At 48.4% G+C, this 16,608-nt stretch overlaps 1 protein-coding gene and 1 long non-coding RNA gene across 4 annotated transcripts in view; both read right to left on the bottom strand.

Annotated features, from left to right (window-relative positions):
• Positions 1-16,608, bottom strand: part of LOC307217245 — a 340,344-nt gene that overhangs the window by 166,060 nt on the left and 157,676 nt on the right. The gene's annotated exons all lie outside the window — the stretch shown is intronic.
• LPP (LIM domain containing preferred translocation partner in lipoma) overlaps positions 1-16,608 on the bottom strand; it is a 289,890-nt gene that overhangs the window by 166,060 nt on the left and 107,222 nt on the right. For all 3 annotated transcript variants that reach the window (XM_079977969.1, XM_079977970.1, XM_079977971.1), the window contains one exon: positions 317-518. In XM_079977969.1, the coding sequence (XP_079834095.1) occupies positions 317-509 (193 nt within the window). In that variant the 5' untranslated portion in view covers positions 510-518. The remainder of the gene's footprint in view (positions 1-316; positions 519-16,608) is intronic.

Raw genomic sequence — 16,608 nt, 5'->3', positions numbered from 1 at the left:
TGGTTCCTGAACGGCTTGCCTCCCGAAAAAATTGGCTTCTGAATGTTGCAAATCCGGAAGTAAGTGTTCCAGTTTGCGAACCTTTTTTTTAGAAGCCAAATGACCTTTTCGGCTGTCGCCATTGTTTCCAGGGCCAATCAGCCAATCAGAAGCCTTGGTTTGCAAACATTTTGGAAGTCAAATGGACTTCCAGAACGGATTGAGTTCGGGGACCAGGGTACTGCTGTATTTATTACTGTTTCACAGACTTATCGTATGTTATTGCTGTTTGATACATGGAGGCATTCTACAAACCACGGCAACCAACCATTCTTACCTTCCCCTTCAGCCGCTCGGTAGGGATTGTACTTCGGTTTGGGGGCCACGACTGGAGCAAACTTCTTTGGGGTCTGCTGAGTGGATATGGAGATGCTGGGGGTCCCGAAAGCATGGGTGGTCTCCATCCTCGCAGTCACATGGCCCACGGGCTCGCTGGGGTTCTTGGGGGGCAGCCATGATGGGTGAGACATCACTCAGCACTGGGGAAAGAGAAACACAAGAAGACCATTGGCTTGTGGATTTCATGTGATGTCAGAATTTGAGACCCAGGGTATGAATTTCGTTGATTTCAAAAATATCCCAATATTAAGTGTATTGAACCTCTGGCTAAAATGTCTTAGGCTTGTTTTTGTGTGCCTGCATTTTAGGACTCGTACGCTGCATTCCTTCCGCATCTGACCCTGAAAGCGGCAGAAATAGTCACTCGGGATGTTTTGCTAGGTCTGTTTTGAGTTAGCACCAGGGTGAAATCCGGCATCTCCTTGAGAGGTTCCAAGGAAAAGATAGGGACTGGAATGACAACAACCCTGTTGATGGCCTGGTAGCTATGGAAACAATGATAAAGCAGCACATTTGAGACCCAAATGGTCTGGCACCCCAAGGTAAATATGGGGGTGAAGTTAGCAGTAAGTTACTTGTTTTGGTACTCATGACCTGTAACCTTTCTTGGTGCATGTAGAAGGATGCTTGGAGATGTTTCGATGTTTTGTGACTCTCTGTGTGCTGCATCTGAGCTCCTCTCTAAGCTTTGCTCTGATTTTCCTCTGGGTAGGCCTTCTTCTTAAGCGACAGACTCAAAACAACCACGTTAAGTTGAGCTCTATTCTATTGCAGTAAAAGGTAAAGGTAAAGGACCCCTGACAGTTAAGTCCAGTCGCGAACAACTCTGGGGTTGCAGCGCTCATCTCGCTTTACAGGCCGAGGGAGCCAGTGTTTGTCCACAGACAGTTTTTCCAGGTCATGTGGCCAGGAGAACTAAGCTATTTCTGGTGAACCAGAGCAGCGCACGGAAACACTGTTTACCTTCCCGCTGGAGCGGGACCTATTTATCTACTTGCACTTTGACGTGCTTTCGAACTGCCAGGTTGGCAGGAGCAGGGACTGAGCAACGGGAGCTCATCCCATCACGGGGATTCAAACTGCCGACCTTCTTATCGGCAAGCCCAAGAGGCTCAGTGGTTTAGACCACAGGGCCACCCGCGTCCCATTCTGCAGTCCCAAACTGCAGTAGTATCTGATAAACTCCAGGTTCCTAACTGGGTCTGCTGAATCACAGAGTTCAACTCCATGCAATGCAGGAATTTGCAGCTGTCTAACATGCAACCTTGCCATCATCAGCACCACGCTCCAACCAATTGAGCTATCCATGTTTGCTTTAATTCTCTTGGTTCTGTGTCAACTGTTCCCTTTTTTAAAGGGAAATTCCCTTATTCCGAATAGGATTCCTCACAAGAAAAGGGAAAAGTTGACAGCTATGATCCTGTTCTCACAGTGGCCAGCTTCATGTTACGTTCTTTCAGGTTACGTCCCGCAGCGACCGGAAGTACTGGAAAGGGTTACTTCTGGGTTTCGCCGCATGTGCAGAAGCGCAAAATGACGTCACATGCATGCGCAGAAGCGGCGAATCGCAACATGCGCGTGCGCAGACGCGCCACTGCGGGTTGCGCTCTTTTCATGTTGGAACGGATCCCGTTCGCAACCAGAGGTACCACTGTACCACCCTTTATCAAAAGATCTGAGGGTGGTGTACAACATTAGAAAGCGAATGTTCCAAGATACTTTGGATGCCCATGAGTTTTAGTGCAATGAGGGAGAAAAAAAGTTTCTCCTCTCCACTTTTTTAAAATTTGTGAATATATACATTTTTGGAACTGAAATTGCAAGTTCTGTGCTCCCAAGGAAGGAGCAATGTTGCAAAATAACAGCAGAACGTTTTCGGTCGTGATGGGGGATAATTTTGCTCTTGGGGGCATCTGACTGGCCCCTGTGAGAACATGATGCTGGACTAGATGGGCCAATGGCCTGATCCAGCAACCTCTTCTTACAGTCCCGTGGGGAAGGGCTCCCCCATTTGCTTTTGTCTGCTGCCCCACATCAGCAAACTCCTCTGCTATGACCCCAAACTGCTGATATAAGGCTGCGATTCGAGAGCAGCGATGGCGTCTTGTCACCTAGATCTCGCCCTCTCTCTGCTTCTGCGTGACTCGAAAAGGAAAAGAAGAAGAAGAAGAAGAAGAAGAAGAAGAAGAAGAGGAGGAGGAGGAGGAGGAGGACGAGGAGGAGGAGGAGGAGGAGGAGGAGGAGGAGGAGGAGGAGGAGGAGGAGGAGGAATGAAAGCAAGCTGGCCCAGATCACACACAGAGACGCACCAACACGCACACACACACAATTCTTGGCAGCTGATCTCCCTCAATATTTCTCAGGTTTCATCCGCATGTGGCACTCATTAGAACCTTCAGTTGTCTTTTGATGGTTCCTCCCAGCAGATGTGAACTTATTTAGCTACAGATCTGTCTCGTTATTCCATCTCCTGCTCAGACAGATGGCTTGCTCTTTTCTTCTGCGAGCGAGCATATCTTCGAGTAACGGCAAAAAAAAAAAAAAAACCCTTCAGGAAGCCTCCCTTAAAAGGCACCACATGAAAAAGAGAAGCATTTGCCAGCAACGGCCAGGCCGCCTCCCCAACAAGAGAGACTCAAGAGGGAGCCTTTGTTCCCGGTGGTTTCACTCTAAATACAACCACTTCTGCTTATTCAACAATTACAGTCTCGTAAGTGGACACATGTTCGTTCCTCAACGGCGAACGCAGCCAAGACTCGCTTTGCAAGGAATGAGACACAAACTTTGCAAGGAATGAGGTGCCTTGTGGCCCCTTGGGGATAGATATAGGCAAGACAAGCTTTTCAAGAGATGCCCCCTTAGCTCCCCATGCTATTTAGGGTGAGCAAACCTAATGAATTTACAACTAAGCCATCACCCAGTTACTCCTCAGCATCACATCAGTGTAGCTCACTCAACAATCTAGGCCTTTTGTGGAGGGCTCTTTGTTTTTCTATTTCAAGTATTCATATCCTTCCTTTCCTCCAAGTTGTGATTCAAGGTGGCACACCCGAAACGGCCTCGGTCCAGTATCCCTGAAGGAGCGTCTCCACCCCCATCGTTCAGCCTGGACACTGAGGTCCAGCTCCAAGGGCCTTCTGGCAGTTCCCTCACTGTGAGAAGCCAAGTTACAGGGAACCAGGCAGAGGGCCTTCTCGGTGGTGGCGCCCGCCCTGTGGAACACCCTTCCACCAGATGTCAAAGAGAAAAACAACTAGCAGACTTTTAGAAGACATCTGAAGGCAGCCCTGTTTAGGGAAGCTTTTAATGTTTGATGCATTACTGTATTTTAATATTTTGTTGGAAGCTGCCCAGAGTGGCTGGGGAAGCCCAGCCAGATGGGTGGGGTATAAATAAATTATGATTATGATTATGATTATGATTATGATTATGATTTACAGTCGTACCTTGGTTGTCGAATGCCTTGATACTCGGACGTTTTGGCTCCTGAATATTGCAAACCTGGAAGTGAGTGTTCTGGTTTGCGAACGTTTTTTGGAAGCCAAACGTCCAACATGGCTTCTGTGGCTTCCGACTGAGTGCAGGAAGCTCCTGCAGCCAATCAGAAGCCGTGCCTTGGTTTTCAAACCGTTCTGGGAGTCAAATCCACTCCCGGAATGGATTAAGTTCGACAACCAAGGTACCACTGTATTTGTTTTCATGTTGTAAGCCACCTTGAATACAGTTTTAACTATGCAAAGGTGGCATAAGATCTCAGTTGGGAATCCTGTACGTCCTGCTGCACACCTTCTCTACTATTTTCCATCTTCATTTTAGATACTGTGATAAATGTGAAAACTGTTCGGTTTCGGTGCACATTTTTTAAACGTTTCATGTATTGTGTTTGGCTACTTTTGTTACGTTGCACTTAGGGATTTTTCGTAAGCAACCTTGAGCATGGCTTGAATTACTGCATGGTGGCGTACATATAAAACGATGCCTGCATGTAAAAACATCAATGCAAAATATAGAATGATGAAAGCGACAATTGAAAATGCATTGCAAGGTTTTTAGAACCAGCAAGTAAAATATAATGTGCTTTGGCGGCAGCCTGGCGGTCAGCTCTGTCAGCGCTGTAGTTTCCAGAGGAAGATCTCAGCCTGTCGGCAGAAGGATAACAAGGAGGGAGCCAATCTAACCTCTCTTGGAAGCGAATCCCACAACCTGGGAGCCACCAAAGAAAAGGCCGTGTCTCTCACTTCGCCACCATCCGTGCCTCCGATGTTGGAGAGACTGTGAGACGCTGCTCACTCAATGATCTTAGCACCCAGGCAGGTTCATAGAGGGAGATGTATGCATGCACATCCCTTAAAAAAATTATGGGATGCCAAAGCACTGTTCAGAGCGTAGGCAACTTTCAGATTGATGCCAAACAGCTGGAGGATGGGTGACCCTCCTCCAGGGCTGAGGCTACCGGGTGCATTTTGAGCAGTCCTTCCTCGTGGCTGGCACTACTCATGCCGAGCATGTGACTGAACCAGGCTCCGGGGATCAGACGCATGTGAAGATGAGTTGTCTCAGACCACGCGCCACATATAGAAACCTTTCGCCCCGCTCAGCGTCGGCTCAAGTGCAATACTGATAACGCAGCACAGTCAGCTCACACTTCCAGCCCGCCAGCCGTCAAAGGCTGAGTAATCGTTGGAGGAGAGATCACTTGTTAAAATGGGCACATGAGAAACAGCTGAAGGCAAAAGCTGGTCTGCATCCAGCAAGGAGGGCATCTCTCTTAGGCTGTATACCTTGGTTCTCAGACTTAATCCCTTCCGGAATTCCGTTCCAAAACCAAAGCGTTCCAAAACCAAGGCATGCTTTCTCATAGAATGCAATGCAAAATGAATTAATCCGTTCCAGACTTTTAAAAACAACCCACAAAACAGCAATTTAACATGAATTTTACTAGCACTCAGAAAAACACAAAAAACCCACACACAAGCCTGCTGAAGACTCCTCACTGCCCACAAGCAATGGCAGCCAGTTTGGTGGGGTCATACGATTCCTGGGCTGCTTCCCCTCCACCACACCCCTCTCTCTTTACTTTCGGGAATGAGTTTCTAGAAGTGCCGAAGGATACAGAAATGAAACTCGTGTTTTAGGAAGCAGAGAGAATGGACTGGAAAGCAAAACCACGTCTGGGGAGGAGGGAAAATCTCACTGCGGTTTGGAGGGGCTCCCAACTGGGGGAAGTGGCCCGTTGCAGCAAGGCTGAACTCTGGCTTAATATGGAAATGCAAGCAATCGAGACTTGGATCTGAAACCCAGTTTGGGGAAGAAGGGCTGACGGGAATGGTTTCATCTGACAAAATCTGTACTGGAAGCCTCGAAGCATCTCGGGGGTGGGGCGGATAGGAATTGGGTGGAAGGGAATACACGCAGCCCCCCCCCCCAACACAGAATGTCAATCTGCTGATCTGCAACCTTTAGCACCGAGAGTAAAGGATTAAAAATGCAAGAAGAGCCTTGCAGGATCAGGCCCCCTGGTCCAATCGAGTCCAGCATCCATATCTCACAACGACCAACCAGATGAAAACCCGCAAACAGGGACCTGAACAAGAAGCACTGCATTTATCTGCTTTATGAGTTTTAAAACAAAACACCCTTTTTATTGAAATGCAAAACAGCGATAGGGATCAGGGGCAGCTAGTCTGCACTGTTGCAGCTAATGCATTCTGCTTGGATCCTGACCCCCTGAACTATGTACCCACACGCCCTGAATTGACTCAAACCTGGTCTTACTACTTAAAAAAAATTACATCTGTTTTGGCCCTGGCATAGCCTTTTATCACCTCGGCAGTTCTGCAGCTAGTTAACGTTCTTCCCAAACTCTCCATGCTGCAAGCTGGTTGCAGCACCCCTGGGAAGGTGCAGACCCGATTTTCCCCATATCTCCATTGCATGCCTCTGTTGCAAGAACATTGAGCTGCTGCCCCTCTGCACTACAATGAGAAAAGGCATGGATACGGGGTGAGTGGGGTTTGGGGTTTGGGGGGCCAGGGGGGCCAGGGAGAAAAGGCATTTCTCTTCATTGCTTGCAGCCTTTGCCAGCTCGAAGGAACACAAAAGGGTTGCAAAAGATATTGAAACAGAGATTCAAAACCGGAGCAAGAAGGACGCCGGGCAGGCTTGCCAAGCTCAGAGCTCAAATTGTCCCAGTTTAGGGAAGCAAAACAAGCCCTCGCAGCGGGGAGCCTCGATTGCTACTAAACCGCCGTAAATTGTTTGGGAAGAAAATGAACCAGAGCAGCAAAATCGCCTCTCCTAATATGGGTAAAAAAATAGAGAAAGCAGCCACTCTCCGCCAGAGCTGCCTTCGCATCTGCAAATGGCAACACAGGGCAGTGTGTTTCTGCTTCTCCCTTCTGCCATCTGCCTTTAGCAGTGGCAAAATGAGTTTGAAAATAGTTTCCCTCCCTATGATTCTGGAGGGTTTGGCACAACTGGGCAAAACTCATGGCACGCTAAGGTGCAAGTCGGGACAAGAGGGGCTTGGAGCTTTGGGACGGCCGATCTGGAGACAGGATCAGTTGAACAGCTGTCAGCTTTCCCCTTTTCTTGCGAGGAATCCTATTTGGAATAGGGGGGAATTTCCTTTTAAAAAAGGAAAACGTTGACAGCTATGATCCGTTGTGAGCTGGGCTGTCTCTCTGCAGCAGAGGAGGGTGTGTGTGTTAAGACGGGAATAGAATGGAGGGTCGCAATGGTTAGAGTGTTTGACTAGGACCTGGGAGACCTGTGTTCAGATCCCCCCACTGGGCCATGAAGCTCTCTCCCTGGGTGTGAGCTTGGGGGCCAGCCACTGCCTCTCAGCCCAACCTACCTCACAGGGTTGCTGCCGGGACTGAATGAGGAAGTGGTGGAGAAACATTTGCGTGTCAAGGTCCCCAGGTCCACCCCAATAACTCACACATCACACAGAAATTTTTGTTTAAGATTTTTGGCATAATTTTGGCCACAACTTTATTAAAATACAAATTTGTGAGTGGTTGTGTAGGCATTGGTTGCGACTATCTGCCCCCACCATGGGGGACAGACTGACATTCTGCACGATGCGAAAGTCAGAATGGGGGAATACACTTGGGGGTTACGCGGAGCAGGGAACCTGCCCTCACCCCAAATGCAACCAGGAGCTCATTGCTATGGCGCGAGCCCCCTTGTCAGAGTGGACAAGCAATAGTTAGCTCCCAATTCCTTTAATGGAATCCCTTGCAGCAGCAGCATTAGAGGGGCAGGCACAGCCAATCCATGCCCCTCAACCAAGCAAACCATAAACCAATGCCTAACCGCGAACCTTACAAGTTGTGACGATTTGCTACGCAGTAGGCAAAAACCAGGACGCAGGTGGCGCTGTGGGTTAAAGCCTCAGCGCCTAGGACTTGCCGATCGAAAGGTCGGCGGTTCGAATCCCTGCGGCGGGGTGCGCTCCCGCTGCTCGGTCCCAGCGCCTGCCAACCTAGCAGTTCGAAAGCACCTCCGGGTGCAAGTAGATAAATAGGGACCGCTTACCAGCGGGAAGGTAAACGGCGTTTCCGTGTGTGACTCTGGCTCGCCAGAGCAGCGATGTCACGCTGGCCACGTGACCCGGAAGTGTCTCCGGACAGCGCTGGCCCCTGGCCTCTTAAGTGAGATGGGCGCACAACCCCAGAGTCTGTCAAGACTGGCCCGTACGGGCAGGGGTACCTTTACCTTTACCTTTACCTAGGCAAAAACCAAATGGCCCCAGCCAATCAGCCAGATGGACAAAATTCCTACCAGGCCCCCGCTCCCAAGCAGACGACCCCATGACAGGCATAGCAAGGTCAAAGCAAACAACCCTATTCTAGGGAGGGAGGGACGGGCAATCCAATGCACGGGCGAAAAGAGGAAGCCCTAGCCTCGTGCAAGGAGTTTTACTATTTCTGGCTGTCAATCAATAAATGGCAACATTAACTTCTTCCCAACAACAAGGGAAGCCCCAATCGCATCAGTGGCCAACGATCAATTAGCCCGCCCCCCCAACTTTGGAGTGTCCTGGCGGCCCCCACCGCAACATGTGCTCTCCATGAAGGAGAACACGCTTTATGCCAATTTGAGCTTCTGGGAGCAAAAGGGTGGGAAAGCAATGCAATAAATAAATATTAGTGGCCCTCCGGTATACGTCCACAGCCTTGCCTCAAAAAGAGCATTGCAAAGGATTTGAAAAGGCAGCCCAAGCCATCAAGGGATGGAGCAGCTTTCCTAGGAGGAAAAGTTACAACATCTGGGGCTTTTTAGAAAACACAAATAGGAGACTATCTTGGGCTCCATGATCACTGCAGATGATGACAGCAGCCACGAAATTAAAACATGCCTGCTTCTTGGGAGAAAAGCAATGACAAACCTAGACAGCATCTTAAAAAGCAGAGACATCACCTTGTCCAACAAAGGTCCGTATAGTTAAAGCTCTGGTTTTCCCAGTAGTGATGTATGGAAGTGAGAGCTGGACCATCAAGAAGGCTGATCGCCAAAGAATTGATGCTTTTGAATTCTGGTGCTGGAGGAGACTCTTGAGAGTCCCATGGACTGCAAGAAGATCCAACCTCTCCATTCTGAAGGAAATCAGCCCTGAGTGCTCACTGGAAGGACAGATCCTGAAGCTGAGGCTCCAATACTTTGGCCACCTCATGAGAAGACATGACTCCCTGGAAAAGACCCTGATGTTGGGAAAGATGGAGGGCACAAGGAGAAGGGGACGACAGAGGACGAGATGGTGGGACAGTGTTCTCCAAGCTACAAATATGAGTCTGACCAAACTGCGGGAGGCAGTGGAAGACAGAAGTGCCTGTCATGCTCTGGTCCAGGGGGTCACGAAGAGGCGGACATGACTAAACGACTAAACAACAACAACAACATGCATGGTGTAAGGACAGAGAAGGGGTGGGAGGTTTTTCCTCCCCATGGAGCTAAGTGTTTGAAGATTCAGGAAAGACAGAAGAAAACACTTCTTCACACAGCACACAGTTAAACTGTGGAACTCCCTGCCACTAGACATAGCAGCGGCCTGCAACTTGGAAGCCTTGAAAAGACAAAATTCATGGGGGGTGAGGCTTTTGACAGCCACTAGACATGAAGGCTGTTTTATCTTTCCACTATCAGAGGCAGCGTGAGTCATGCGTGTGGGTTTTACCACAGGCATTTGGTTTGGCCACTGGGAGGATGCTAGATCCAGCAGGGCTATTCTGGTGTTCATCACAAACGCACAAACTAAGTAGCTGTAGAGCAACAAGTCCTGGGTTCAATTTCTGGAATTTCCAGGTAGGTCAGGGAGATTCCCTTGTCTGAACTCTTGCAGAGCAGCTGCCAGTCCGTGTAGACAATATTGAGCAAGACAGGCCAATGGTCTGACTCAGTGCAAGGGAGCCTCCTAGAAACTGCTTTCCCCAGCCAGAACTGTCTTAGCAACTCTCTTGCTGCCCAGAAAACTCCGGTCTCAGAGCCTGCAACCTCAACAAAGAAAATTAACTTTAAACTCCTTGAATCTGAAATTGATTGTGGTCAGGTTCAGGGTTTTTGATTTTCCTTCTGCTTCACATGCAAACTGCAAAAAAAGAGAGTTGTTTTCCTGTTTTGCAGGTTCCAAGAAAGCAGAGTGGTTATGATGACAGAAGTCCATCCCGGTGGCCTGGTGTATAACCAATGGCCACCCAAGGCAGTCCATCATGATGTGAAACTGCTTTGCAAAAATAGAATAAACCGAAAGGGGAGAAAATGCTCCACGATGAAGGAGCCTGTTAACAAAAATATGCTCTGGGGATCCATGTTTACCAGACCCTGGGTGTTATCCAGAAGAGAGCAAGACACACTTGAGCCTGTCAGAATCAAACGGCTTGAGCATGCCTGGCTCAGCTCCACACTTCCTGAAACAATATGAGAAACGAAACAAAATCCTTTGAAATTTGCCATTCTCTGAATTTCGCAATGCAGCTCTCCAGCAAAAAAATGCATGCACTGGGCTGGGTAAAGTGTGCAGATAAATCCATAGATTAGTGAAAATTACAGGCAAAAAAAAAAAAAATGCATTGCGGTCTATCAAACAGCCTGCAAAAGTACATAATTGCATAGGAAATTGTGCCTATCGGAAGAAAGTAGGATGAAAACACTGATGGGTTTCTGTGAGTTTGTCTTGCTTAAAATCACAAACGCATGTGGAAATGTGAAGAGTTGTGTACCTGCAGGTAAACCAAAAGGTCATCCTTAAACAGTAAAAAGGTAAAGGGACCCCTGGCCATTAGGTCCAGTCGTGGCCGACTCTGGGGTTGCAGCGCTCATCTCGCTTTATTGGCTGAGGGAGCCGGTGTACAGCTTCTGGGTCATGTGGCCAGCATGACTAAGCCGCTTCTGGCAAACCAGAGCAGCGCACGGAAACGCTGTTTACCTTCCCGCTGGAGTGGTACCTATTTATCTACTTGCACTTTGACGTGCTTTCAAACTGCTAGGTTGGCAGGAGCAGGGACTGAGCAACGGGAGTTCAGCCCATCGCGGGGATTCGAACCGCCGACCTTCTGATCGGCAAGTCCTAGGCTCTGTGGTTTAACCCACAGCGCCATAATTCAAGTGATGTTAACCACCACAGAGTAGCCATGGACATAATTAAGTAAACCAGGAGAAAACTGATTTTGCTGCCTTCACCTGCTTGGTATCAAGGAGAGGTATTTGTTGCGGAAGGCTGAAGAAAGAATCTGTCTGGGGTGGAGGAGAGACAATTTGCAGACTCCCCTGGAAAGGACAACACAATAGATGCTGTGGAACAAGCGAAAGTCCCAAGTTGTGGCCTTAAAATGCACAAACAGCCTTTCAAATTTATGGGGGAAACGAGTCTGTTTGCTAATTACTATAATATAAAACTTGGAGACATTGTCCAACCTTGTGTATAATTTTAACTCATACAATTGGATGCCTTGCTTAAAAACGTAATTGTAAGCAAGTCTGCCTAAGCTATTAATTCCATGCAACCCTCTTCCGACCATAATTGACTTCTTGCACAGGAACAGAACACTTTATAATACAAAATTATGTTTACATATATAGATGAAATGTTGCATTTCGTTTGTAATTGTCTCCCCCTTTTTGCAATAACATATTTTCCTATTTGAAAAAGTTTGTATCAGCTGCTTTTAAATTTCAATTCTCACCAAAAAGGCGAGAAAGAGCTTTGGCATTCAAGTCCCCATCCTTTGGACTTCAGATTTTGGGCAAATTCCTTGTGGCCCCACCTGACTTAGAAGCAAAGACTCGTTCGAGGTGCAGGATCACTGCGTCTTCCCCCTCCTTGTTAGCTGTCCTGGGTGTATTTCACAAGGACTGAGAATTGTTTTATTTTAATGCTGCTGTTTATTCAAATAAATCCCAAAGCGGCTTACAAACAAAAGATAAAAATAACATAATGGAACATCATGAATACGTTTTCTTGGGGAAAACTCCTTAGGATTATTAACACAGATGGTATATAGGGTCTTCTTTGCAAATGTCAAAAATGTTTTCTTCGGCACCACAAAATTGTTTGGAGGGTTTGCAATAAACTTGGTACATAATACCATTTATGGTGGGGATGTCAGTTTGTGCAAGATTCTGGGAGTTTGATTTTGACAGAAATGATAACCGTTCACTATTAATGACACTCTGATCTCAAGAGGGAGGGAAATCTGCAACAAGTGAATTCTGGAATTGCTTTCAGGATGCAGGAGAACTGCAAGCTGCTGACCTCAGGAGGCAGTGATGGTCACCAATTTGGATGGCTCTGAAAGCAGATTAGACAAATTCATGGAGGAAGAGAACATGGAAGACCTACATTGGCTCCCAGTACGTTTCCGAGCACAATTCAGAGTGTTGGTGCTGACCTTGAAAGCCCTAAACGGCCTCAAAGGCCCAGTAGACCTGAAGGAGCGTCTCCATCCCCATCATTCAGCCCAGACACTGAGGTCCACACCCAAGGGCCTACTGTTGGTTCCCTCCCTGTGAAAAGCCGAGGTTACAGGGAACCAGGCAGAGGGCCTTCTCAGTGGTGGCACCCACCCTGTGGAACACGCTCCCACGAGATGTCAAGGAAATAAACAACTATCTGACTTTTAAAAGACATCTGAAGGCAGCCCTGATTAGGGAAGTTTTTAATGTTTGGTGTTTTATTGTGCTTTTAATTCTGTTGGGAGCCACTCAGAGTGGCTGGGGAAACTCAACCAGATGGGCGGGGTATAAATAACTATTATTATTATTACTACTACTACTACTACCAGTGGCTACTAGCCAGGATGGCTGTGCTCAGTCTTCACAGCTGGAGGCAGCCATGCCTCTCAATACCAGTTGCCAGAAACCACAGGAAGGGAGAAAAGGCTCTCTTGTGCTCAAATCCTGCTTGCAGGTTTCCTACAATGCACATGCGGTTCGCCGCTTTTCTTGCAATTGGAATCCACTGGCTGCCCCCTGGAGCAGCAGGAGACAAGCTTGTTCCACCTTACATGTGGCAGCCCTGAAGCTATCTGAAGACGGCTCTCGGTTCACCTCTCGGCCTTCTCTTCTCCAGGCTGCTAAATCTACCCACTTCCCTCAACCGTTCCTCATCAGGCCTCGTCTTTGCCACCAGACAGCTCTGCATGGGACGTGGCACACCCAGAAGGGTCTCTGAAGATAAGGTCAGGGGACGGGCTGGATTTACGCTCTGCCTTTCAGGATCCTGCTGTATTGTTTTAGGGGCTTTCTATGGTCCTGAATATGGGACGTGGGTGGCCACAGAGCCTAGGGCTTGCTGACCAGAAGGTCGGTGGTTCGAATCCCTGCAACGGAGTGAGCTCCCATTGCTTGATCCCTGCTCCTGCCAACCTAGCAGTTCGAAAGCACATCAAAGTGCAAGTAGATAAATAGGTACCACTCCGGCGGGAAGGGAAACGGCGTTTCCGTGCGCTGCTCTGGTTTGCCAGAAGCGGCTTAGTCATGCTGGCCACATGACCCGGAAGCTGTACGCCGGCTCCCTCAGCCAATAAAGCGAGATGAGCGCCACAACCCCAGAGTCGGCCACGACTGGACCTAATGGTCAGGGGTCCCTTTACCTTTATGGGCCCGAATCCTTTGTTACGCTGACGACAAGGTACAAAGGTGTTCTCTGAGGCAGAGAACTCAGCCTCCCTGCTCATTGATTCCCTCCCAGGCCTCAGAACATTGCCAGAATTGTCAACCAAAGGGTTCATCACTGTCCAATATGCGGATTTACTGAGGCACAGGCAGAATTCAAAACCCAGGTCCTGTTGGGGTTGAGGTTGTGGGAGAAAGAGGTGTTTCTATTAGTTAAATAGCACCTGGGCCAGGACTGCTGGAGAGAGAAGCAGTGAAGAGGCTCTCTTGCATGCACCTTAATTATCCAATATAAGGAGCTTGGCAGCCAGCGATTCTCCCTGCTTGCGCCGGGGGGACTTTGAATTTCATGCCTTGCTAATTGCACACCTGCCCACAGCCGCTCCCCAGTCTGCACAATCTCGGTAATGAGTCGGTGGGAAAGCGAGGTGGGCAGGAAAACAGGGCCAGAGGTCCAAGCGAGAGCCAAATGAAGCCAAGTAAAGTTGAGAACAAGGCTCTTCTGTTACACAGCTATCGCTGCAGCAGTCTTCCGCCCCAGCCTGGCGCCTTCCAGGTTCTGATGGACTACAAGTCCCATCAGCCCCCTGGGCATGGCCAACCACGGCTTAACAGCAGAGAGAAGGAGGGAGGGAAGGGGAAGGGTTGGTGGCAAGAAGGAAAGAAGGAAGGAAGACCTGGGCAGGCAACGCCGCGAAACACGTTTAATCGTCGTATGATTAACAAACTGTCAAATCAAACTTTTTTGAGCGAAGCAGGAGCGCTCTGACACTCCGTATTTTTATAGCTGACATTTCGATTCATTACTGTAAATAGCAACTCGTGTTCAATATTGTGACAAAGAACAGAGCGGAGTCTCCCCCCCCCCCAGTTGCTAGTTTTGCTCCGTCTATAAGTAGGGAAGGTTCGTAAAGCGGAACGTGGTGGGGAGGAGATCCTATGAGGCAAAGTGCTTCTTTAAGGGAACGGTTTGCGGGCGCATGGGCTTCCAGTGAATCCCTCAGCTGCCCTGGGAATTAGCAACCAAGCAAGGACTTTAAATGTGTGGCCATATTTATACTCAGAGCAGGTGGAAGGTTGCATATGCACTATTTGCCCCTGGAAGAATCCTGGGGACTGTCGTTTGGGAAGAGTACTGGGGATTTTAATGCTGTGATTGCCATGCTCTGAACCCCTAAAAAATGGGGGTAGATCACTGCCAGTTTTTAATTCTGAAAGTAGATCACAGTCATACTTGTTTATTTTATTACACAGATTTTGCTTAGAATCACAGAATTGCAGAGTTGGAAGGGACAATTAGGGTCACCTAGCCCAACTCCCTGAAGTGCAAGAATCTTTGGCCTAATGTGGGGCTTGAACACACAATCCTGAGATTAAGAGTCTCATGCTATCCCAGGCTCATCAAAACCCAGTTGGAGAATTTGGGCATTTTGATCTACACATTTTTATGACATTTTGCCTAATAAAGACATCGTTGCTAGCAATTTTCCCTAATACAACGGGTGTTTTGTTTGTTTGTTTGTTTTGTAAGCTATTCCCCCTATTATATGGCAATTTAATGCACAGGTATATGCATTTCTGAACACACGACTTGGCTGCGGAAGCGCATTACAAAATTCAAAGAAGTGTGAATTTCAAACCCTGCGCTTGTATAGTTTCAGAAACTGCAGATTAGGTACGTCCACACATTTACACACAAAGTTAAGTGAGCTCCCCCCCCCACACTCCCCCATATTGCTAAGACTAAGCTTACTTCCTGCTGGGGGCCTGATCCACCGTGGCAGTTGATTAGTGTGCAGACCCAGAGAGGGAAATCAGGCTTTGCACTGTTCTTTTAAAACGTAGGTGCAGATCCCTGCATGTCTCTGTTTCTGCGTCACCGCGTGGAGCTCTCGCCATCCCTCCTGCTTGCCTGGCTTCCACCTTGGGAAGTCTTGCGGGAGATCTAAGCGGAGTCGCCGTGGTTGGTGGTCTCGCCAGACACCCAAAGCAGATTGGCAACTGCTCTAATTTGTCCATTCACCAATATGTTTTCCTGAAAAGGCCCATATGCTTCCCCGGAGCTCCCCATATGCTTTCGGGAAAAGGAAACAAAAATATTTTGTTAGTCGTGAGCCGCTGAGCAGGATGTATTTTTGGTGATGGCGGTCGGGGGGGGGGAAGGAGGGAGGGAGGGCGGGAATCAAACACGGAGGAACAGAGCGGTTCATGTGAGTTGCTCCTGCAATCCTTTCCCCAAAGCAAGGAGCCTAAACCCCAGAAGGGGAAAAGGGGCAGAGAGGACCGCAAGCCACGAAAGATCAGAGAACTATAGAGTTTGAAGGGACCCCAGGGGTCATCTAGACCAACCCGCTGCAGTGCAGGAATCACACAGCTAAAGAAGGCCCTTGCAGGGTCATAACTGACTCCTGGTCTCCACCGTACTGGCACAGGGAGTCCTTTTTTATCAGCTGTGCCTGATGTTATATAATAAATTATTATTTATTTATTACCTGCCCCTCACGCTAAGGACCTTGGGCAGGTTGCATAAATGAAAAAAAAAAACTTTTAAAAAAACTGTTTAAACAACTTAAAACGGTATTGGCTTCCTCCCACATATTCACATATTACACTGATCACATGGACATGCTGTCTTGGACAAGTCTTTGCAGGAAAATCGTGCACGCTTGTTGATGCATATGACTCCACTACTGTGTACAGTGGTACCTCTGGTTGCGAACGGGATCTGTTCCGGAGGCCCATTCACAACATGAAAAGAGCGCAACGCACAGTGGCGTGTCTGCACATGCACGGGTTGCGATTCGCCGCTTCTGCGCATGCGTGTGGTGTCATTTTGCGCTTCTGCGCATGTGCGAGTGGCAAAACCCCGAAGTAACCCTTTCCGGTACTTCCAGGTCACCGTGAGACGTAACCTGAAAGAACGTAACATGAAGCGGACGTAACATGAGTTATGACTGTACATGGGTAGACATACTGAACACTCATTGAACGTCACCTGTGAATGCCCCTAGTCTACTGAGCTTAGGCAAATAGAAGCTCAAAAGCAGGCCTTTCTCGTGGTGGCACCATATCTGTTGAATGTTCCCTGCCATTCCCAGAGTCCATGCACCCAGC

This window comes from Podarcis cretensis (assembly GCF_951804945.1).
Source record: "Podarcis cretensis genome assembly, chromosome: 5".
Classification (NCBI taxonomy): Eukaryota; Metazoa; Chordata; class Lepidosauria; order Squamata; family Lacertidae; genus Podarcis; species Podarcis cretensis.
The sequence above is the reverse complement of the archived record's forward strand: the minus strand, read 5'-3'. Positions and strand labels throughout refer to the sequence as shown.